General features: G+C 38.1%; 1 protein-coding gene across 1 annotated transcript in view; it reads right to left on the minus strand.

Moving 5' to 3' along the window:
* Positions 1 to 20,940, minus strand: part of AASDH (aminoadipate-semialdehyde dehydrogenase) — a 36,754-nt gene that overhangs the window by 12,002 nt on the left and 3,812 nt on the right. Inside the window, exons 4-10 of the mRNA XM_082838576.1 lie at positions 17,859 to 18,184; positions 10,613 to 10,805; positions 3,095 to 3,336; positions 2,623 to 2,729; positions 1,924 to 2,096; positions 1,302 to 1,494; positions 131 to 246 (exon numbers count right to left, since the gene is read on the minus strand). Of these exons, the coding sequence (XP_082694702.1) occupies positions 131 to 246; positions 1,302 to 1,494; positions 1,924 to 2,096; positions 2,623 to 2,729; positions 3,095 to 3,336; positions 10,613 to 10,805; positions 17,859 to 18,184 (1,350 nt within the window). The remainder of the gene's footprint in view (positions 1 to 130; positions 247 to 1,301; positions 1,495 to 1,923; positions 2,097 to 2,622; positions 2,730 to 3,094; positions 3,337 to 10,612; positions 10,806 to 17,858; positions 18,185 to 20,940) is intronic.

Consider the following 20,940-nt stretch of genomic DNA (forward strand, 5'->3'; position numbering starts at 1 on the left):
CTATACTACTTAACATCTGGGCAGCAGTAATATTCTTAGAAAATTTTATCAGACTTATTAGGATGCTACATTCCCTGAAGATATACAACGACCTCTTTATAATAACAAATTTGTATCTTAAAAGTTGTACCTTCCACAAATGATGTAATTTTTCCCAAAGTTCCTCTTTTCCATTGAGTTTACATTCAGACTTCAAGTTTATGGAGTTTAAATAAATCTTATTTAACTCAGAAACATCAATTTTGCCTTAATACAAAAGAGAAATAACAATTTTTAAATTTCAGCTTGACCCCTTCATGTCTTTGTTAGTCACAATACACACATTTTTCATTGTTAAGGTTAGAAATCCTATAAAATAGTTTGTCATGCAGAATCAATAATCAAGAAGACAGTCCCATGCTACCCAGAATGTAGTGGGTAGCAGATAAGAAGAAAGGAGGGACTTCCCTGGTGGCGCAGTGGTTAGGAATCCGATACCTGCCAACGCAGAGGACACCTGTTCAATCCCTGGTCTGGGAAGATCCCACATGCTGCGGAGCGACTAAGCCCGTGCGCCACAACTACTGAGCCTGTGCTTTGAAGCCTGCGAGCCACAACTACTGAAGCCTGCGAGCCTAGAGCCCATGCTCCGCAAAAAGAGAAGCCACCACAATGAGAAGCCTGCGCACCACAACACTAGTGCACCACAACAGAGTAGCCCCCGCTCGCCGCAACTACAGAAAGCCCACGCACAGGAGCGAAGACACAACGCAGCCAAAAATAAATAATATTTTTAAAAGAAAAAAAAAAGGAGAGAAAGCCCGCGCACAGCCACAAAGACCCAATGCAGCCAAAAAATAAATAATTTTAAATAAAAGAGAAAAAAAAGAAAGGAGGGGCTAATGTTGCTCTCATTTAAAGAGCTAAAGAAATGGTACTATTTACTGAGCAATAACCACATTCTGAAATATTAAATAAAGATGAAATTGGGAAAGTAATAGAATATGGTGATTAAGAGCACATGTTTTGAAGTCAAACAGTCCTACAGAATTTCAACTCTACTACTAACTAGCAATGTGATTTTGGGGAAATTATTTAACCTCTTAAGCCTTATTTTCCACATAAGTAAATGGGAATAATACAACCTACTCACAGGAGTTTCTGGAGATAAAATGAGTTAATTATACAAAGTATTTAACAGAGGGTCTACCACAATATATATTAGTATTACTTATAATAATAAGGATTTAAGTGGCCTTTAAACTAGTTAATACAATTAGTATCATTTGGCACTGAAACATAGCTGCTTCAAATTATTTTACCATGAGATGTAAATGGTAGAGAATCAATCAATACAAGCTCATCCGGGATTGCATGACTTGGAAGATGTTTCTGCAGTTCTTTAAAGACGTAATCCTTTACTAAATCATTTTTGGACACCATGAACAAAATTAATTTTTCCTGATTATACCATGTAACTGCACAAGATTCCACTTGTTGAAGACCTTCAGCAACCTATGAGAGAGATTATCTCAATTTGCCAATAAGGACATTTAAAAACAAACTTCCTAAATACTCTGCATTCAGTACAGTCAAATTAAAATCTGGAATTCACTAGAGAGTTTTAAAAAATTGTTTCCTACTATCACTATTACCAGCACACTGGGTTCTTAATGTTTTCCAAAAATAATAGCTCCCAGAGCAAAATAAGTCAACTTATCTTCAGTTATCAAAATCCCCTTTGTCACTTATTTAGAAAACAACTCTTCATGCTGAGAATAAAGTGCACAATGAATTATCCATATCTTCTACTGTAATTCATCATTAACACAAAAATCTTAGGTTTAAATAATACTGACAGAGAACCCTGGAACAGAAGAGTAGTTATAGCTGCCTCTAATACCTACATATATTAATAGATGTTTAATATTTAAACAGTTCTACCTGTTGCACAAGTTCAATGTTAAGACGTTTGCCATGACGTTTGATCTGACTGTCCTTTCGTCCCAAGAAAAATATCTCTCCATCTTTTATAGTCACAAAGTCTCCTGTGGCCCTCATTGTGCCAAGTGGTACTGTCATTTCATCATCAAGAAAACATACTCTATTTCTGCCACCTTCACAAGATATAAACAACAATGTAATTTTAAAAATTCATGGAAAATATAATAAAAACCAAGAAATCAGAACATCTCCAAAAGCTCAGTTACTAAGTTTCAAAGTCTGAATATTTATATAAAAAGGGGGACTCACTTTTAAATGTTATCTTATAAAATTATATACAATAAGAACCTTAGTAAAGTAAGCAAAGGGATGAAACACAATCTAGTTCTAAAAATACATGTGATTAAAAACATTCTTAAAATACTAATAGAATTTTGGCTATAAACAGAAATACAAACAACCAATTTACAGTTTCTAAATTACTTTTATATCTTCTCTTAGAGTATTAGACATTGTTATCTGAAATAATTATGGTAACTAATTAAATGTTTCATGACTGTGAGGATGAGATTAAAAATTACCATCACCGAAAAGAATACTAGACTTAAGAATAATTGAGGAAAGAATAAAATTAACACATCAGATTTTTTTTCTTGGAAAAAAAAAGAAATTATTCCCAATCAACAAATGTAAAACAACCTAAAAATACTTGGCCATTGCCTTCTTGAACTGTGAAACCATTAGTATCTTTGACTTCAACTACTGTTCCAAGCAGTGGAAATCCCAGTTGTACAGGCAAGTCACATCTATGAAAACACAACAACCCAAACCAAATTAAAAATTTTTCATTTGAATAGAATATTTACCAGTGTATTTAAATCACATTGTACCAAATAAAGAAAAAAAAAGTTTTTGTTATAATTCAAAGATTGACAAGAGGAAAAGGTTAGGTGGAAAAGTTATGTTATTCATTGCTGTTTAGTTACGAAAACCTCTAGCAGGATCTGTAGCACCAGTTAAAATAAGAAAGGTTCTGGATTCCCAGCTTAAAATTCTAGATAAAATAGTGTTTATAAAATATTACTCCAGTGCCTATCAAAAATACTATTTGTGTTAAGATACTGGAAAAATAACAGTTTCTACCCTACCCTGAAGTAACTGAAACCCTTACTTCAAAGTAGAGTTAAGAATTTTCTCTGGTATCCTGTAAAAAGTCGCCCAACTTGAGACCTCGGTGATACCATAAACATTAAATATTTGTGTTTTATTGCCTATTCCTCTCCAGCTTTTGAGAACAGTTAATGATGGAAATGCTTCGCCACCAAGGGCCAATACTCGAAGAGAAGTATTGGTTGATAAAACAGTTGACTTGATAAGCTGAGATCCAAATCTTCTAAGCAACGTCGGTGTTGCCTGTAGATACATTAAAAATAAATTATTTCTTTCCCTTCACTTCTTTAAAAAAAAAACAAAAAACAAAAAACCACACTGTAGTGATCAGTCCAAAGCTTAACATTGGGAGCTCACAAGGAAATTAAGGCTGTGTTTACTAAATGGCAAATCATATTTGGAAAACTACTGAAGCAGCATTACCTTTTTAATGTGGACATAAATTTTGCTTCAGTAAAAAACAAGCAAATATTAATTATGTTTCATTATGCAGTTTAGACAAAAAGGTTTAAAGGACAAAATTTATTAAATGAATTTACATTTCCTTTCCCATTATTCCTATGTAGAAAAAGTATATAAAAGTGTTAAGGAAGTGCCTAAGCAAAACAATGAATAAAGATTTTAAAAAACAACTTTATTAAGATAATATAATTGACATACAATAGACTATACATATTTAAAGTGTACAATACAAATTTTGAGATATATTATTGGTGAAACCATCACCACAATCCAGATAATGAACATATCCTTCAACCCTAAAATCACCTATGTACCATTGTAATTCTTCCCTCCAACTGGACCTCTCCTCCAGACAACCACTGATCTATTTTTTTGTCACTGATGATCAGCTGACATTTTCTAGAATTTTATAAAAATGGAATCATACAACATGTATTCTGTTTTGACCTAGCATCTTTTACTCTATGTTCAGTGAAAATACTTTGTGATTCATGTTGTATGTATCAATAATTCATTCTTTTTTGTCTTAGTCTGTTCAGGCTGCTATAACAAAATACTGTAGACTGGGTAGGTTATAAACAACAGAAGTTTACTTCTCACAGTTCTTGGAGGATAGAAGTCCAAGACCAGGGTGCCAGCATGGTCCAGTTCTGTTGAGAGCTCTCTTCCAGGTTAGACTTCTTGCTGTGTCCTCACATGGTGGAAGGGGATAGGAAGCTCTGTGGGGTCTTTTTTACAAGGGCACTAAATCCCATTCATGAGGGCTTCACCCTCATGACCTAAGCAGTCCCAAAGGCCCCATATGAATTCTGGGGGGACACAAACACTCAGACCATAGGACTTTTTATTCTATTGTATGGATCAGGACTACCTTTTGAATTTCCATATAAAATTTAGGATCAGCTTGTCAAATTCTCCCCCAAAGAAGTCCATCAGGATTTTGATAGGGGCTGGGTTTAATTTATAGGGAGAACTGCAATCTTGACAATATTGAGACATCCAATCCATAAACATGAAATGTCTCTTCATTTATTTAGCTCTTCAATTTCTATCAACAACGTTCTATAGTTTTCATCATACAAGCCTTGCTCTTCTTTAAATTTATTCCTATTTTATTATTTTTGATGCTATTGTGAATATAATTATTCTCTTAATTTCATTTTTGGGCTTTTTTTATATAATGTAGAAATATAGTTGATTTTGCATATTGATCTTGTACCCTCCAACCTTGCTGAACTTGTTTATTAGTTCTAGTAGTTCCCCCATGTCGTCTGCAAATAGTTTTACTTCTTCCTGTCCAGTGTGGGTGCTTAATTTCTTTCTTCCTTTTTGCTTTATTGCACTGCCTAGAACAACCAGAATAATGTTGAAAAGAAGTGAAAAAGCAAACATCCTTACCTTGTTCCCAATCTTAGAGTGAAAGCATTCAGTCTTTTATCCAATTATAATGTTAGCTGTAGTCTTTTTGTAGACATCCTTTATCATGTTGGGGAAGTTCCCTTCTATTCCTAGTTTGTTGACTTTTTTTTATCATTGGCATTGGATTTGCCAAATAATTTTTCTGCATCTGCTGACATAATTATGTGCTTTTTGTTCATTATTCTTTATCTAGTATATAGCATCAGTGGATTTTTGGATGTTAAAGCAAATGTGCATTCCTGGGACAAATCCCACTTAGTCACATTTGATGAAATAAAATTATTTTTAAGGCAGGACAAAAACAATATTTTAACATAAAATTCTCTCTCTGCCCATTTGGGCCCCACTACGCTCGCTTTACGGTGCAATGTGCATCTGCATTATACATTAACCAGACCACCTTAGAAGACACAGAAATACCTGCTACATCGTAAAAAGCAAATTTCTCCTCACACCAACAAGGTAATTCCTTAGAAGATAACATTCCTTTCTTAATCCTGTGATGGGTCACAATGACCCACTACTCGCCTTATATGTGCAGATCTAGACTATGTAAACTATCAATATGTCACTTTGATGTATAACTCTTTGTTTCGAAAATGTATATAACTGTGCTTTGACTTCTAACAGGCAGGAGGGTCCTCAGATCTTTCTGAAAGACTGTCCCTAGGGTTATAATCCTCAGTTTGGCTCAAAGAACATTCTTTGTTTCTTTCTTAGATTGACTAATTAATTTTTCATCAACACATTTTACATTTCCTGAGACTTATTTTGTAGCCTAGCATATGACCTATCCTAGGAAATGTATACTCTGCATTTGGTGGATGGAGTGCTCTACATGTGGAATTTGGTTGATAATGTTATTCAAGTCTTCTTTATTACATGCACACTGATTTCTGTATAGTTTTTCAATGAATTACTGAAAGTAGGGTACTAAAATTTCAAACCATTGAGTCATCTATTTCTCCTTTCAGTTCTGTCCATTTTTGCTTCATGTATTTGGAACCTCTATTTTCAGGCAGATATCATGTTCTTGATATAACAATATACTTCTTTTTTAAAAATTAATTAATTTTGCACCAGGTCTTAGTTGCAGGAGGCAGCCTCCTTAGTTGCTGCTTGCCGGCTCCTTAGTTGCAGCAGGCGGACTCCTTAGTTGTGACATGAGAACTCTCAGTTGCAGCATGCATGTGGGATCTAGTTCCCTGACCGGGGATCGAACCCGGGTCCCCTGCATTGGGAGCACAGAGTCCTAACCACTGCGCCACCAGGGAAGTCCCAGCAATGTACTTCTTGATGTACTGACCACTTTATCATTATGAAATGTTTTGTTGCTGATTTTTTATTTGCTTGTTTATTTCTTTGTTTGTAACTTGCCTGGGCTAAATGTGAATCGTCTCCCCCGTATGGTCACTGATGTCACTGCTCAGTTGGCTTTTAAAATAGGTATTTGGGAACTCCCTGGTGATCTGGTGGTTAAGACTCAGCATCTTCACTGCCGTGGCCCAGGCTCAATCCCTGGTGGGGGAACTAAGATCCCACGAGCTGCATGGTATGACCAAAAAATAAATTAAATTAAATACTTTTTTTTTTGGCCCTTCGCAGTGAGAGCTTGGAATCCTAACCACTGGACCACCAAGGAATTCCTAAAATATTCTTTTTTTTTTTTGACTGCATCAGGTCTTAGTTGCGGCACACAGGATCTTTCGTTGCGGCATGCGGGCTTCTCTCTAGTTTTGGCATGAGGGTTTTTCTCTCTCTAGTTGTGGTGTGCAGGCTCCAAAGTGCGTAGGCTCTGTGGTTTGCGGCACGCAGGTTCTCTAGTTGAAGTGCGCAAGCTCACTAGTTGTGGCGCACGGGCTTAGTTGTCCCGCAGCATGTGAGATCTTAGTTCCCTGACCAGGGATCGAACCTGTGTCCCCGGCATTGTAAGGCGGATTCTTTACCACTGGACCACCAGGGAAGTCCCAAAATACATATTCTTGTTTTCATTTTTAAGTCTTACTTCCTAAGCGTCGCCTCATGTCTGCATAGCTCAGATGTCAACCAGTGACTGGACAGATTGTCTGTATAGATGGATCTGTGTGTGGATAGGGGAGCTCATTCAAAGTTACGTCATTTTCAAGTCTGATCCAGCTTTTATTTTCCATGGGCTCTTTTGTGTCTCTTATGTGCATGCACATAGCCTCAAGGTCAGTCAGGAATGTGCTTGCCCTCCTCACCATAGCAACCTCAGGCTGTTGGAGCTGTAGGCCCTTCTTGCTGGCTAGAATGCCACAGATACCCTTTTCTAAAGCAAAATTCAGCAGTTTTTAAAAACATAAACATATTTCTGTAAAAAAAAATAAAACAAAAACAAAAAAACATATTTCAGATAGTTATATGCCTTTAGTTGATTTCTAAAGTGTTGAAATGGTTATTTTTGTCAATTTTGTCCAGCTTTATAGTTGCTTTTTGGGAAGAATATCTGCCAATCTCCTCACTTGGCTATAGCCAGAGGTTACATGAATGAAGATTTTAAAATGGCTTCTTTCAATAAAAGCTAAAAGGACAACCTGAATTTTAATTTGGGGAGATTATTTAAGGTCATGGCTTGTCAAAATATTTAAGCAGTAGGATGACCCTATATCCCAGTACGTACTTATTGTTCCAGATTACTATCTGGGAACTTAGTGCTTTCATTCACTCTCAGGATTCCAAGTTTTTGGTAATAAATTACAGTGGTCATCCTATTTATCCTGAAATGATCCTAAATCAAGCTCTTAACTGTTCCACCAAGAGTTTTTTGGGTTTTTTTTTTTTAACAAATTTATTTATTTATTTGTTTGTTTTTATTTTTGGCTGTGTTGGGTCATCACTGCTGTGCGTGGGCTTTCTCTAGTTGCGGTGAGCAGGGGCTACTCTTCGCTGTGGTGCATGGGCTTCTCATTGTCGTGGTTTCTCTTGTTGCAGAGCATGGGCTCTAGGCGCACAGGCTTCTGTAGTTGTGGCACGTGAGCTCAGTTGTTGTCACTTGCGGGCTCTTGAGCGCAGGGTCAGTAGTTGTGGCACACGGGCTTAGTTGCTCCGCAGCATGTGGGATCTTCCTGGGCCAGGGCTCGAACCCGTGTCCCTTGCATTGGCAGGCAGATTCTTAACCACTGCGCCACCAGGGAAGCCCCCAAGACTTTTATCATATGGAAAATCTCTTGTCAAAATGACGACTGAATGGTCCTGCTCTCCATTTTCAGTAAAGCAAATCTGAAACATTCTGGCCTAATTTCTAGTGTTAAGGATAATTTCAACTTTGAACTCTACAAATGAATGCACAACTATGAATATTCAGCAAGGTAAAGCATAGTAACACTTTTCGGATACTCATAAACTGAAATCATCAATTTATTGGCACAGGACAACTCAACATCCTTTGCTACCAAATCATCTTAGGCATAGGGAAACAGGACTTAGCAAATAACAGAAAAAAGTGATAGAAAATGTTATAGTTTTCTTCCAGATTGCCTAAGTAAAAATTTATGTAAAAATGAAAAACACTTATGTTGACACCTTGGTAGATAGCAACCTAAGATTTTGCTCTAACTAAAAGGTTTCACTTTTAAAAGGCATCAAGTTTAAATAATATAACTTTGTTACCCAGAGTATGCAAAAAATTCCCAAATATACTTTAGGTTTGTAAGAAACCAAATACTGGCCCTTTCTTCGCAAGAGAAAACTCTTATTCCTGAGATAAAGAGGTTCTTAACTTCCTCAAAAGCTTAGTCCATCTCACTTTGGGGCCTTTCTCTCCCGCAGTAACTCAAGATATTCTATTTTTTCCAATTTTCAAAACTTTAGTAGCATGTATTCTCTTTGAGAGCTTTTAAGATCCTTGCTTAATATCCAATTAGGTTTGGGCAAGGTTATTTGTAAATAAAATCTGTACAAGAAGCTCTTAAAAATATATATATAGGGCTTCCCTGGTGGCGCAGTGGTTGAGAGTCCGCCTGCCGATGCAGGGGACACAGGTTCGTGCCCTGGTCCGGGAAGATCCCACATGCTGCGGAGCGGCTGGGCCCGTGAGCCATGGCCGCAGGGACTGCGCGTCCGGAGCCTGTGCTCCGCAATGGGAGAGGCCACAACAGTGAGAGGCCCGCGTACCGCAAAAAAAAAAAAAAAAAAATATATATATATATATATATCCATGATGACTTACATATTATTTGGTAAGAAATTGACTCTGGAGGGAAAAGATGAACGATGATAATAAAATAAAGCAAAAATTCACTATAAGACATGTGTCTTATACAAAAGAAAGGTTAGCCTGTCAGCTTTTGTGCTTTTCTTCCTTACTCAAACCAAGTCAAATGTGATCTGCTCATAATATTCCACATAAATATGTATTGTGAGTTATATAAAATCACAATGAAACTATATGCAAAATTTGCTGTATTTTGGGAACAGAGTTAGTAAATGTGTATCCATTTCTCAGAAGGATCTATGATCCCAGAAAAGTTAAAAAAACCACTGCTAAAGTAAATTTATCTGAGATTGTGTTTTAACATTAAGCAAGGGGGTCAGATTTAAAGAGGTATAAGACACTATTAAGGTACTTAGCAAATATTCCCTGAAAAATTATGCTCCTTGAATTTTACAGGAAAATAAAAGTTGTATTATTATTATTTTTTTTTTTTTTTTGCGGTACGCGGGCCTCTCACTGTCATGGCCTCTCCCGTTGCGGAGCACAGGCTCCGGACGCGCAGGCTCAGCGGCCATGGCTCATGGGCCCAGCCGCTCTGCGGCATGTGGGATCCTCCCGGACCAGGGCACGAACCCGTGTCCCCTGCATCGGCAGGCGGACTCTCAACCACTCTCAACCACCAGGGAAGCCCCTAAAAGTTGTATTATTAAAATCTTGCCCAGATTCAAAGAATGATTCACCAAGAGATGAGAATTTATACCACTGATACCTAGCAAAACTGCATTGCTATACTCATTTCATTTATATATAATGGTTTTTTTAATAGGATGAAAAACACATTTCCTAAAAAGAAAGTCAGCATCAAATTTTGTCTCTGGGAAGAAATTTAATATCCTCTCAAGTCTCATTTAAAAAAATTTTCATTTATCATGATATGCATATAATTTTATTAATTCTCTCTAGTTTCATTAACCACTTGCAGTGTTATATCTTAAGGCTAGAGTACAAGTCACATACTTTCACATATATATTTTTTAAATCTTCAAACATACCAAACTTAAAAAATACATTTTTTAGGTTAATATAAAACATACCGATGTAAAAATCAGAAAATCTAAATTTCTAAGTCAATTATAATTTAACTTACTTAAAGCAGTTTTTAGTGGGAAACACAATAAACTCAAAACTTTAAGACAAGAGAGGCATATCCCAACGGATTTGAGTAAAAGTTCCCTTAGTTATTATAGTATGTACAAAGTGCATAGTAAAAGAATTTTCTAGACAGAATTAACTGATTTTTTTCATTCTCAAACAAATGACATCATCAGGAAGACAGCCCTTGACATTCTAACTAGATTATCATTAATCCATTGTAAAGAGCTACAGGAATATAAAATATTCTCTAACACACTTAAAATATTGAATAATTAAAAACAAAACATTTCATTTGCTACTAAAATGTACCTGTAAAATAGTCACTCTGTGATGGGAAAAGAGAACAGCAGCTAATTTTGATGGGAGCACTTTGACAGAAGTTGGTACAATAAGCAGAGAGGCACCACTTGATAGAGCAACAAATATTTCCACAACAGAAGGATCAAAGGTCAGAGGTGAAGCCAGAAACAAAACATCCTCCTGAGTGATCTCAAAAAGCACCCTAAGGCAAAACAGAATGTAATTATGAGAAATGCCTAACATTTAGTAAACACATATCCTAAAGAAGTATTTATAACCATTAAGTTTCCAGATGTTGGCCAGATTTTTTTTTCTCTTAGATTAACCAAAACGGTGCTATTAATTCTAGAACTCTTCTTTATAAATATAAGGATTAAAAGCCATTTAAAGCAAAGCCACTTTTTACCATGACATATTTTATCATATGTGATGCCCTTCTGATGCGTCAACTTGAGTGGACTGAATTACAGTCCTCAGAATTCCCTTTCTATTGATAGTGTGTTTCCTGTTAGGGTAGAAGACAAGGGATATTCCCTCTAGATAGCTGGAGGACAGAAGGTGGACAGCTGTCATTTGACAGCACACACACCTTCTCCCATTTATTCAATCAAACACTAGCTTAGGTGCTGCTGTGAAGGGATTTTGTAGATATGATTAAAGTCCCTGATAAGTTGACTTTAATCAAAAGGGAGGTTATCCTGCGTTGGCTGGATTTACTCAGTTGGAAGGCCTTTAAGAGAGTGTTTAGGCGTTCTCTGAAGAGACTCCAAACAGCAGCTGGATCAGCAATTAGCTAGTTCAGCAATTACTCTCCCTTTCCCCTGGATCCTCTTTCCTGACTTGCCTGTGGACAAGCACATGCCCATGGGATTCCAGTCTGTTCACAATCACCCCTAACTGTCTACCCAATGGACTGCAGTCTTGCTTACCAGCCCCACAAGTATAAGCCAATTCCTTGTAATAGATCTCTGATATATACTCCCAGTTCTGTTTTTCAGGTAGAATCTTGACTTATTCTATACTACTTATTGAATGATGATTAATAGAGACCTCTGACTCCCTTTTCCCACTATTTGGCATTTTCTCTCAGTAACTCAACAAAGAGCAGAACAGAATATATGTGATAAGGGTATTATAGAGCATGGATGGTCAGCGATGAGCCTATAACACTCTTCAATTTAAAGACACAAAACTCATTCTATCTAAAAGCAGGGATTACCTTAACTTCAAAATATCTTCAAGTATGGTATTGTGGGCACCCACTTGGAACCCCAGGGTTGGTATGAAGATTATTTCAAGCTGAAGACATTTTGGATTCAACAGATGCAGAAAGAAGCCTTCCTGGAGCTTCCCTTATCTGATTGATAGCAGAAACTTCTGGGGAATGAGACTACCATAAATTCCATCTTCAGGGTGACTTTTACTCCCAAAAGTACACCAAGAGTAAACCTACCATAAACCCTCTCTACTGGGGAGTTTTATGGCCCTGACGACAGGATGAAACTACCCTCATATGCATAGGCCAACATTACCACAAAGTTTCTTATCTGCTTTTGTCTTTCCTAAAGAAACCAATTTGTATTTCCCATAGAAGCCTTTCTTCCCCTCCCTTTCCCCTACTAAGTTAGGTAGATAAGCCCCAACTTTAAGCATTTAATGATGGAGTTCAGAACATGCTATCCCAAAATATGCAGCTCTGGTATATTGACCATTTTGAGTTAAATGCACTTGAACAACAGCAAAACAAAAACACTCTGACCTTCCTGTTTTTCATAAAGGCAGATGAAATTTCCACATGAAAGATGTCCTCCCTATACCAGAAGGAAAGTAATATTCTTAATATCAAGGATGAGACGCTGAAAGCAAGGGAACTCTATACAAAACAGACTTGGTTAAAATAATTCTTATCTTCCTTTAGCCTCCCCACACAGCTTAGTCACTTTTCCACAATTGCCTCTCTTTGTTTAACCTAATATAGTCTTGTCATCTCTTTGGGTCATTCCTTATGAAGGACCCTGTGTCACATAAAACTTGTTATACTTAAATGTATGCTTTTCTTCCATTGACCTTTCTTTTGTCAATCTAATTCTCAGACCCAGCCAAAAAGAACCCTAAGAGGGTAAAAAGTGATGAAATAAAATTTACGTGTTAAGGTGGGAGAAGAAAATTTAAACATAAAATTCCCTGTGTCTGTTTGGGTCTCCCCCACCTCTTTTCCAACTGTGCAGCGTGCATCTACATTACACATTAACCAAGCCTCCTCAAAGATGTCAACGCCTCCTCCACTGTAAAAGATCATTTCTCCCCCGTTTTATTTATTTTTGACTGCGTTACGTCTTCACTGCTGTGCTGCTTTCTCTAGTTGCGGCAAGCGGGGGCTACTCTTTTTTGCGGTGCACGGGCTTCTCATTGCGGTGTTTTCTCTTGTTGTGGAGCACGGGCTCTAGGCACACGGGCTTCAGTAGTTGTGGCACGCAGGCTCAGTAGTTGTGGCACGCAGGCTCTAGAGTGCAGGCTCAGTAGTTGTGGCGCACGGGCTTAGTTGCTCCATGGCACATGGTATCTTCCCGGATCAGGGCTCGAACCCATGTTCCCTGCACTGGCAGGTGGATTCTTAACCACTGTGCCACCAGGGAAGCCCTAAATCTGATTATAATTTAATCTAATTATATATTTGTGTCTCAGGTAAGCTAAAAAAAAAATCAATGTACGATAAAAGCTACACTCAAACTTCAATTTTTAATGGACTTATTCTTCACAAATATTGTCTGGTTTCCTAGTTAGAATTCAGGGGAGAACATATAACAGGCTTTCAATAATGCTTGAGCCCTGAAAATCATTTTTTTGGTCTCAATTCTGTGAACAAAGTGGGCAGTGTTAAGCATTCATGGAGAATCTGGAAGTTAAAGAACGTAGCTTAAGAAGTATCCAGTATAGGAAAAGTTAAAAGAGACAGATTTTAAAGAAGAAAAGAGATAGCATGGAACAAATATTTGTTGAGCTTACTACTTCTGAGGCTTAGGTGCTGTATATCTAACTTATTGTTTCTCATTTTCCCAACCACCCTATGTTGCAGATATGGTTATTACCACCATTTAAAAATGGAGGAAAAGGAAATTCAGGGAGGTTAAGTAACTTGTACAAAGTCATAAATATCAACTAAAAAAAATAGTACTTAAATATCATTTTTAAAAGGCTTTACAACTGTATGTTCCTGTTTTAATTTCAACAGAATATCCAAGATATGTAATATTAGAAAAGATGTCCGTCCAACAATTTATTTTAAGAAGGTCAACTGAGAAGAGAATTCAGCAAGAAAAATAACTATAGTTCTTTTTTTTTTTTGTGGCTGCGTTGGGTCTTTGTTGCTGCGCATGGGCTTTCTCTAGTTGCAGTGAGCAGGCTACTCCTTGTTGTGGTGCGCGGGCTTCTCATTGCGGTGGCTTCTCTTGTTGTGGAGTACAGGCTCTAGGTGCAAGGGCTTCAGCAGTTGTGGCTCGTGAGCTCTAGAGCGCAGGCTCAGTAGTTATGGTGCACGGGCTTAGTTGCTCCGCAGCATGTGGGATCTTCCCGGACCAGGGCTCAAACCCATGTCCCCTGCATTGGCAGGTGGAGTTTAAACCACTGCACCACCAGGGAAGTCCATTTAGTTCTCTTTAAGATATGATTACAAAAATATATTTAACAAGATAAATAATCTAAACAAATATATAAAAAGGATAAGTTTTGCTGGGCATTCCTTCAGGGTACTATATTAAGTCATCAAGCTCCAGAAGTAAAAGGGGGCTTAAAAAAAGAAGCCACAATAAAATAATAGAAAAGTTCTACTTTTTTTTTCTTTTTTTTACTTTTTTTTTTAACTTCACTGAGCTATTTTTCTTGTTTGACTGAAACAAAAGGAGTTTTAAATTTCCACTTCATTTCTGACTCTGCAATCAAACTAGGTAATTGTGCACAAAAAACAAAATAGTTCCTTATAAACTAAAAGCTCACAGGGCTTCCCTGGTGGCGCAGTGGTTGAGAGTCCGCCTGCCGATGCAGGGGACACGGGTTCATGCCCTGGTCCGGCAAGATCCCACGTGCCGTGGAGCGGCTGGGCCCGTGAGCCATGGCTGCTGAGCCTGCGCGTCCAGAGCCTGGGCTCCGCAACGGGAGAGGCCACAACAGTGAGAGGCCCACGTACCGCAAAAACAAAAAAACAACAACAAAAAAACCCTAAAGGCTCACAAATGCTTATACAACTAAAGACTATATATTTGATGCACAGCTATTCAGCTTTTTTTTCTTTTTTTTTTTGGCATAATCTAGAAAGATTAGTAAATATTTTAAGGGAAGTTCAATTCCATGTTATCACTACAGAAGATACTATATCTGTCTTTGTAAAATGCCTGTGGGCATAAACAACACAATTCTTCTCCCATGTTCTTATAAAACAATAAAGCAAAAGACAAACAACAAATCAAAGTCCCATAATCTGCTTTCAGAGAGTAGTACTGTCACAGCTAAAAAAAACAAAACAAAAAAGGTTTACCCTCACACAGTTTACTGAGTTTACTGCCTATATTAATAGGACTTACTATTTACATTGTCTTCATTAGCACAGTTTTATTATTCTAGGAGATTCTAAACCAAGAAAACACAAGTTACACATAACTTTACTGTTCATTAATGAAAACCAAATCATCTCTTTAACAAAAGCATCAAAAATGGTTTACAACCCAAGACTCTCTGAACCTCTTTTCTCAAAAGTTCCTTTGCTATTTCTACCAGTCCATCATTATTATATCACAAACCTTATCCAATCCTTAAATTAAGCCCCTGTATTGAAAGGTCTAGGGACCTCCCTGGTGGTGCAGTGGTTAAGAATCCACCTGCCAAGGACTTCCCTGGTGGTGCAGTGGTTAAGAATCTGCCTGCCAATGCAGGGGACACGGGTTTGATCCCTGGTCTGGGAAGATCCCACATGCCGCGGAGCAAGTAAGCCCATGCACCGCAACTACTGAGCCTGTGCTCTAGAGCCCGCGAGCCACAACTACTGAAGCCCGCGCGCCTAGAGCCCGTGCTCCACAACAAGAGAAGCCACCGCAATGAGAAGCCCACAACCCGCAACTAAGAGTAGCCCCCCTTCGTCGCAACTAGAGAAAGCCTTCGCGCAGCAACGAAGACCCAACACAGACAAAAATAAATACATAAATAAAGAATCCGCCTGCCAATGCGGGGGACACGGGTTAAAGCCCTGGTCTGGGAAGATCCCACATGCTGTGGAGCAACTAAGCCCGTGCACCACAACTACTGAGCCTGTGCTCTAGAGGCTGCGAGCCACAACTACTGAAGCCCGCGAGCCACAACTACTGAAGCCCACGAGCCACAGCTACTGAAGGCCACGAGCCTAGAGTCCACGCTCTGCAACAAAAGAAGCCACCGTAATGAGAAGCCCGCGCACCGCGAAGAAGAGCAGCCCCTGCTCCACTGCAACTAGAGAAAGCCTGTGCACAGCAATGAAGACCCAATGCAGCCCAAAATAAATAAATTACTTAATTAAAAAAGAAAGATCTACCTTACTTCAAAATCTCAGTAAATCAGATCCTGCCCTTCTCCCTCTGAGACCATCATACTCTTGGAGGTAGGCAGCATTCTCTCCTACCAATGTAAGCAATAAACTCAGCTTTATCTTACTATCAGGTTATTCTGATAATATCTGGGGAGTCAGCTGAAATTTGGTACTTCCTAGCTTGGTGATTTAAGTCCAAATCAAATAGAAAATTTAACATCACTGTTTCAATTTCTAAATTGGATATCTGAACATTTCATCTTTCAGAATCCAATTATTTAGCACTTTGCTTACTTGTGAACCTAAAAGTAAACCAAAAAGGGTTTAATAAGCGAACAGATTTCATTAAGTTCAAGCACAAGTAAGCCCGTGCGCCACAACTACTGAGCCTGCGCTCTAGAGCCCACGAGCCACAACTACTGAGCCTGCACGTTCTGCGACAAGAGAAGCCACTGCAACGAGAAGCCCGCTCACGGCAACAAAGAGTAGCCCCCGCTCACTGCAACTAGAGAAAGCCCTTGTGCAGCAACGAAGACCCAACACAGCCAAAAATTTAAAAAATTAAAAAAAAAAAATTGTAAAGTACCTCACTAAATTTTTATATTGATTACATATTAAAATATTTGGGGTATACTGAATAAGATATATTGTTAAAATTAATTTCACTTTTTACTTTTTTTTAATTAATTTATTTTTGGCTGCGTTGGGTCTTCATTGCTGCACACAGGCTTTCTCTAGCTGTGGTGAGCGGGGGCTACTCTTTGTTGCGGTGTGCGGGCTGCGCATTGCGATGGCTTCTCTTGTTGCAGAGCACGGGCTCTAGGCATGCAGGCTCGGTAGTTGTGGCTCGAGGGCTCTAGAGTGCAGGCTCAGCAGTTGTGGCACACGGGCTTAGTTGCTCTGCGGCATGTGGGATCTTCCCGGACCAGGGATCGAACCCATGTCTCCTGCATTGGCAGGTGGATTCTTAATCACTGCGCCACCAGAGAAGTCCCCACTTTTTACTTTTTAAATGTGGTTACTAAAAAAATTTTAATTACATAAAACTTATAATGACATAAAATTACAGATGTGTCCCATGAGGTTTCCATTTCTATTTCTGTTTCCTCCTCTGATTTTCTAAGCCTACTCCTCTCTGGTTCCCTTCCTCCTCTATTTCCTCCTTTCTTCAAAAGTTGAGAATCTCAGCTTTATAGAGATTTCTCATTTCCCATAACAGTAAAACCAACTCAACGATGCTACAAGAGTAAACTTAATGAAATGCAAAATTTTTTAATGGTTCCTTGGATTAAGTTCAAACTTCTCCAACAGAGCACACCAGGTGCCTGCCCCCTCAGGTCATACGACTCCTACCCTCCCACTCTTCAGCTCTGCCCAGTACACTCTAGCAAGCCAAACTCCTTCTTTCTCCCATACCTCTGTAGGTACCTCTGCCAGGAATATGTTTCCTCTCTTCTTACTAATAATTAAGAAGCAAAGCTTCCAGCCATATCATTTGATTGCTGTTTGGCTCCAGGTCTGGATCAAACAGGTAAAGCCCTACTCTGCTAAAGAGAGCTAAAGCTCAGATATAGCTGAAACAAGAGACCCAAGTACTTAGGACTGTCAATTTAGGAACAAGAGTTATAAAGAACAGGTATTTCAAAATTCATTTTTCCCTTTAAATTACAAGTTCTGAAGAAGGATTCTAAGGATAGAACTTACCGGAAGTGCTGGATGTTTGGCACTATACATGCATGAGGGACTCTGACAATCTTAGGTATCCCTGTGGTGCCTGATGTATGGAGAACATAGGCCAAGCAATGCTTTAGCCTCACATCCATGTGCTCTTCTAACTTTTCTTCACTGCTGTTCTCAGAATTCACACTCTTTGTCATTTTTTCTTTTTCATATGTCTCTCTTCTTATGCTATTATTTAGCATCAAGCTCACCTCAACATTTTTCCAGTGAAGTCTGAAGAGTACTAGGTCATTATGTTCTACTGTAAACGTATCATAGTTCAATAATGTTTCATAGGAAGATTTGAATTTCTGTGTTAAATGGGGAACAAAGTTTTACAACATTAATATGTTAAAACGCATTCTCTTTTATATAGAATATATATAGAATATTAAGTATTCATTTACTCATTCAACATAGCTTTTTTTTTTTTTAAGTACAGCTGACTTTTGAACATGGGTTTGAATTGCGCAGGTCCACTTATATCCGAGGTTGGTTCAATCTGCGGATGCGGGTACCAAGGACAACTGTAAAGTTATAGGCGAATTTTCCACTGCGCAGAAGTCACTGCCCCTAACCCCTGAGTTGTTCAAGGGTCAACTGTACTTGCTATATATCCAAGAATAAAACGATAAATGAGAAACCTCCAAGAGTAAAGTGCGGTGCTTACTTTCAAACTCATCTTTAAAATAGAGACATAAAAACACACAACTGCAGTGCAATGTGGTGTAATAATGAAATATGCTTTAAATGTGAATGAGAACAGGGGATTTCCCTGGTGGTCCAATGGTTAAGACTCCATGCTTCCACTGCAGGGAGCGCAGGTTCGATCCGTGGTCCGGGAACTAAGATCCCACATACCGCGGCACAGCCAAAATCAATCAATCAGTCAATCAAAAAAAAAAAAAAAACCATGAATGAGAACAGAGAAGGCTGAACTTAACTTGCCTGGAAGGTCAGAGATTGATTCTTCATATGTAATATTTGTGTGTTATAAGTAGCTATTCTCCAAATAAAGAGGGGTACTTTAAACAAACAAGTCAATACACAGTATCTGACCTGACAAAGCTGGTGTTATGGAGAACAGTAAGCATTCCAATAAGCTGCAGAATTGGGGAAGATGGAGAAGATAAGTAGTGCTGTTGATAGGAGATGAGATGCTAATCCTTAATAACTGTATACTCAACACCAAGGAGTTTAGACCTTAACCTGTGATGGGATCCAACAGAAAGTGGCAGTAGCACAGACTAGACTTTGCTTGTCAAGGAGAGACTTATATGCAAGACTCTGATAAATGAGAGCCTTTAATGAACCTTTCATATCAATTCAGATATGCTATATGGGCCTGAATGGTCTGTTGCAGCAGAAGTAGACAGAAAAGGTCTATGAAGAAAGAATCAATAGGACTTGATGACTTTCTGGATAGGGGGTGAGCTTGAGAAGATTGCTGAGTTTCTGGCTCAGTTACTTGGTAGATGGAAATAGATTAATACAGAAGTTTCCTTTGAGTATATCTTTTTAGGTTGATAAGCAGCAGCTTAATGAAGCATAACAAGTTTTCACAATAAAGAAATCAATTTAAATGACAGGAAAAGATCACAACACAGGACCAGGAGTTTTCTGTTTGTGTTTGTGTTGTGGTTTTAGGTGTAAGGTGTGGTATATTCTGTAATGTAAAAAAAATTAAGGCCCACATATTCTTAAGACCTAGCTCAAAAACCATCCTCCTCCATTAAAACTGTCCTGTCTCTACTGGGCTACGTATACTTCACTTAGGGCAATATCACACTATGCAGACCTGGGAAGTACTAACCTTTTCTCTCCAACTATATAAGCAACTAGAGGGCAAGAATCATATCTTAGACTGCTTTCACATACCAATGCCCTCCCAAACACCCTGTCTCTAGTGCAGAGTTTCTCAATCTAAACACTACTGACATTCTGGAACAGTTAAATCTTTGTGGGGACTGTCTTATGCATTGTAGGGATTTTAGCAGCATCCCTGGCCTCTACCCATTAGAAGCCAGTGGCACCCCCTTTCCATCATGACCATAAAAAATATCTCCAGACATTGCAGAATGTTTCCTGGCAGGTAAAATCATGGCCAGCTGAAAACCACTACTCTAGTGGATCATGGGCATACAGTAGATGCTCAATAAATACACTGATTGTTCCTGTGTTAAGTGAAGAACACTTACACCATCATCAAAATCATGGAACAGGAAGCAAGGTACTTTCTGTGGGGTTTGCTGCTATGTACTCAACTCCTTCCTATATGCAGTTATGAAGAATAGCTTGATATTGACAATTAATTCTCCCACCCACCCACCTTGTCTATAAAACTTTCACCAAGGTTGTTAAAAAAATGAATATCACATCCTCATTTTAGTCTTTCTAACTTATCAACAAATAACCAATGTGAGGAACAGAAGAGAAAACTGTGGCCAGACACTGATATATGTGTACTTAGAAAATATTTATTAACTAAATTAATACTTTATCGTCTCTTTCTGGAGGCCTTACTCTAATACCCATTATTCTCTAGGAAGTCCTCCATATAATATCTGAAGCTTTTGAATTGTCTTACTGCTATATATTACAGATATAGATGCATACACATATACATAAATAGGTAAAATTCATTTAAGTTACCCCCAATATAAAATGGTTCATATAGGTAATAATAGGCTAAATTGAATACAGTTTCTATAATGTTTTCTCCACGGTAAAACAATATTTTATAAGCAAGAAATGAAGAAATAATAATGAAACATGGGGTACCCTGCTTAACATTATATATACCAATTCTTGCCCCTAAAGCAGTGTTTCTTTGCTAGATCTCTGGTTGGCAGTCACTTAAAAATAAAAAAAAGTAATAAATTTAGTTTTCCAGAAAGGTCTGGTTTAAGTGCCAATCTCTTTTTCAAAATCTAAGCTTGGATATAGTTCTTTAATGTTGCTGACCACTGTAAGTTGCCATAAATACACCAAGATAAAAGTATCAAGTATTATAAAAGTTTCCTACTATAAAAACAACTTTGGAAAGAGAAAGTAAATTCAAAACAAT

Source organism: Leucopleurus acutus (assembly GCF_964270905.1).
Source record: "Leucopleurus acutus genome assembly, chromosome: 4".
Classification (NCBI taxonomy): Eukaryota; Metazoa; Chordata; class Mammalia; order Artiodactyla; family Delphinidae; genus Leucopleurus; species Leucopleurus acutus.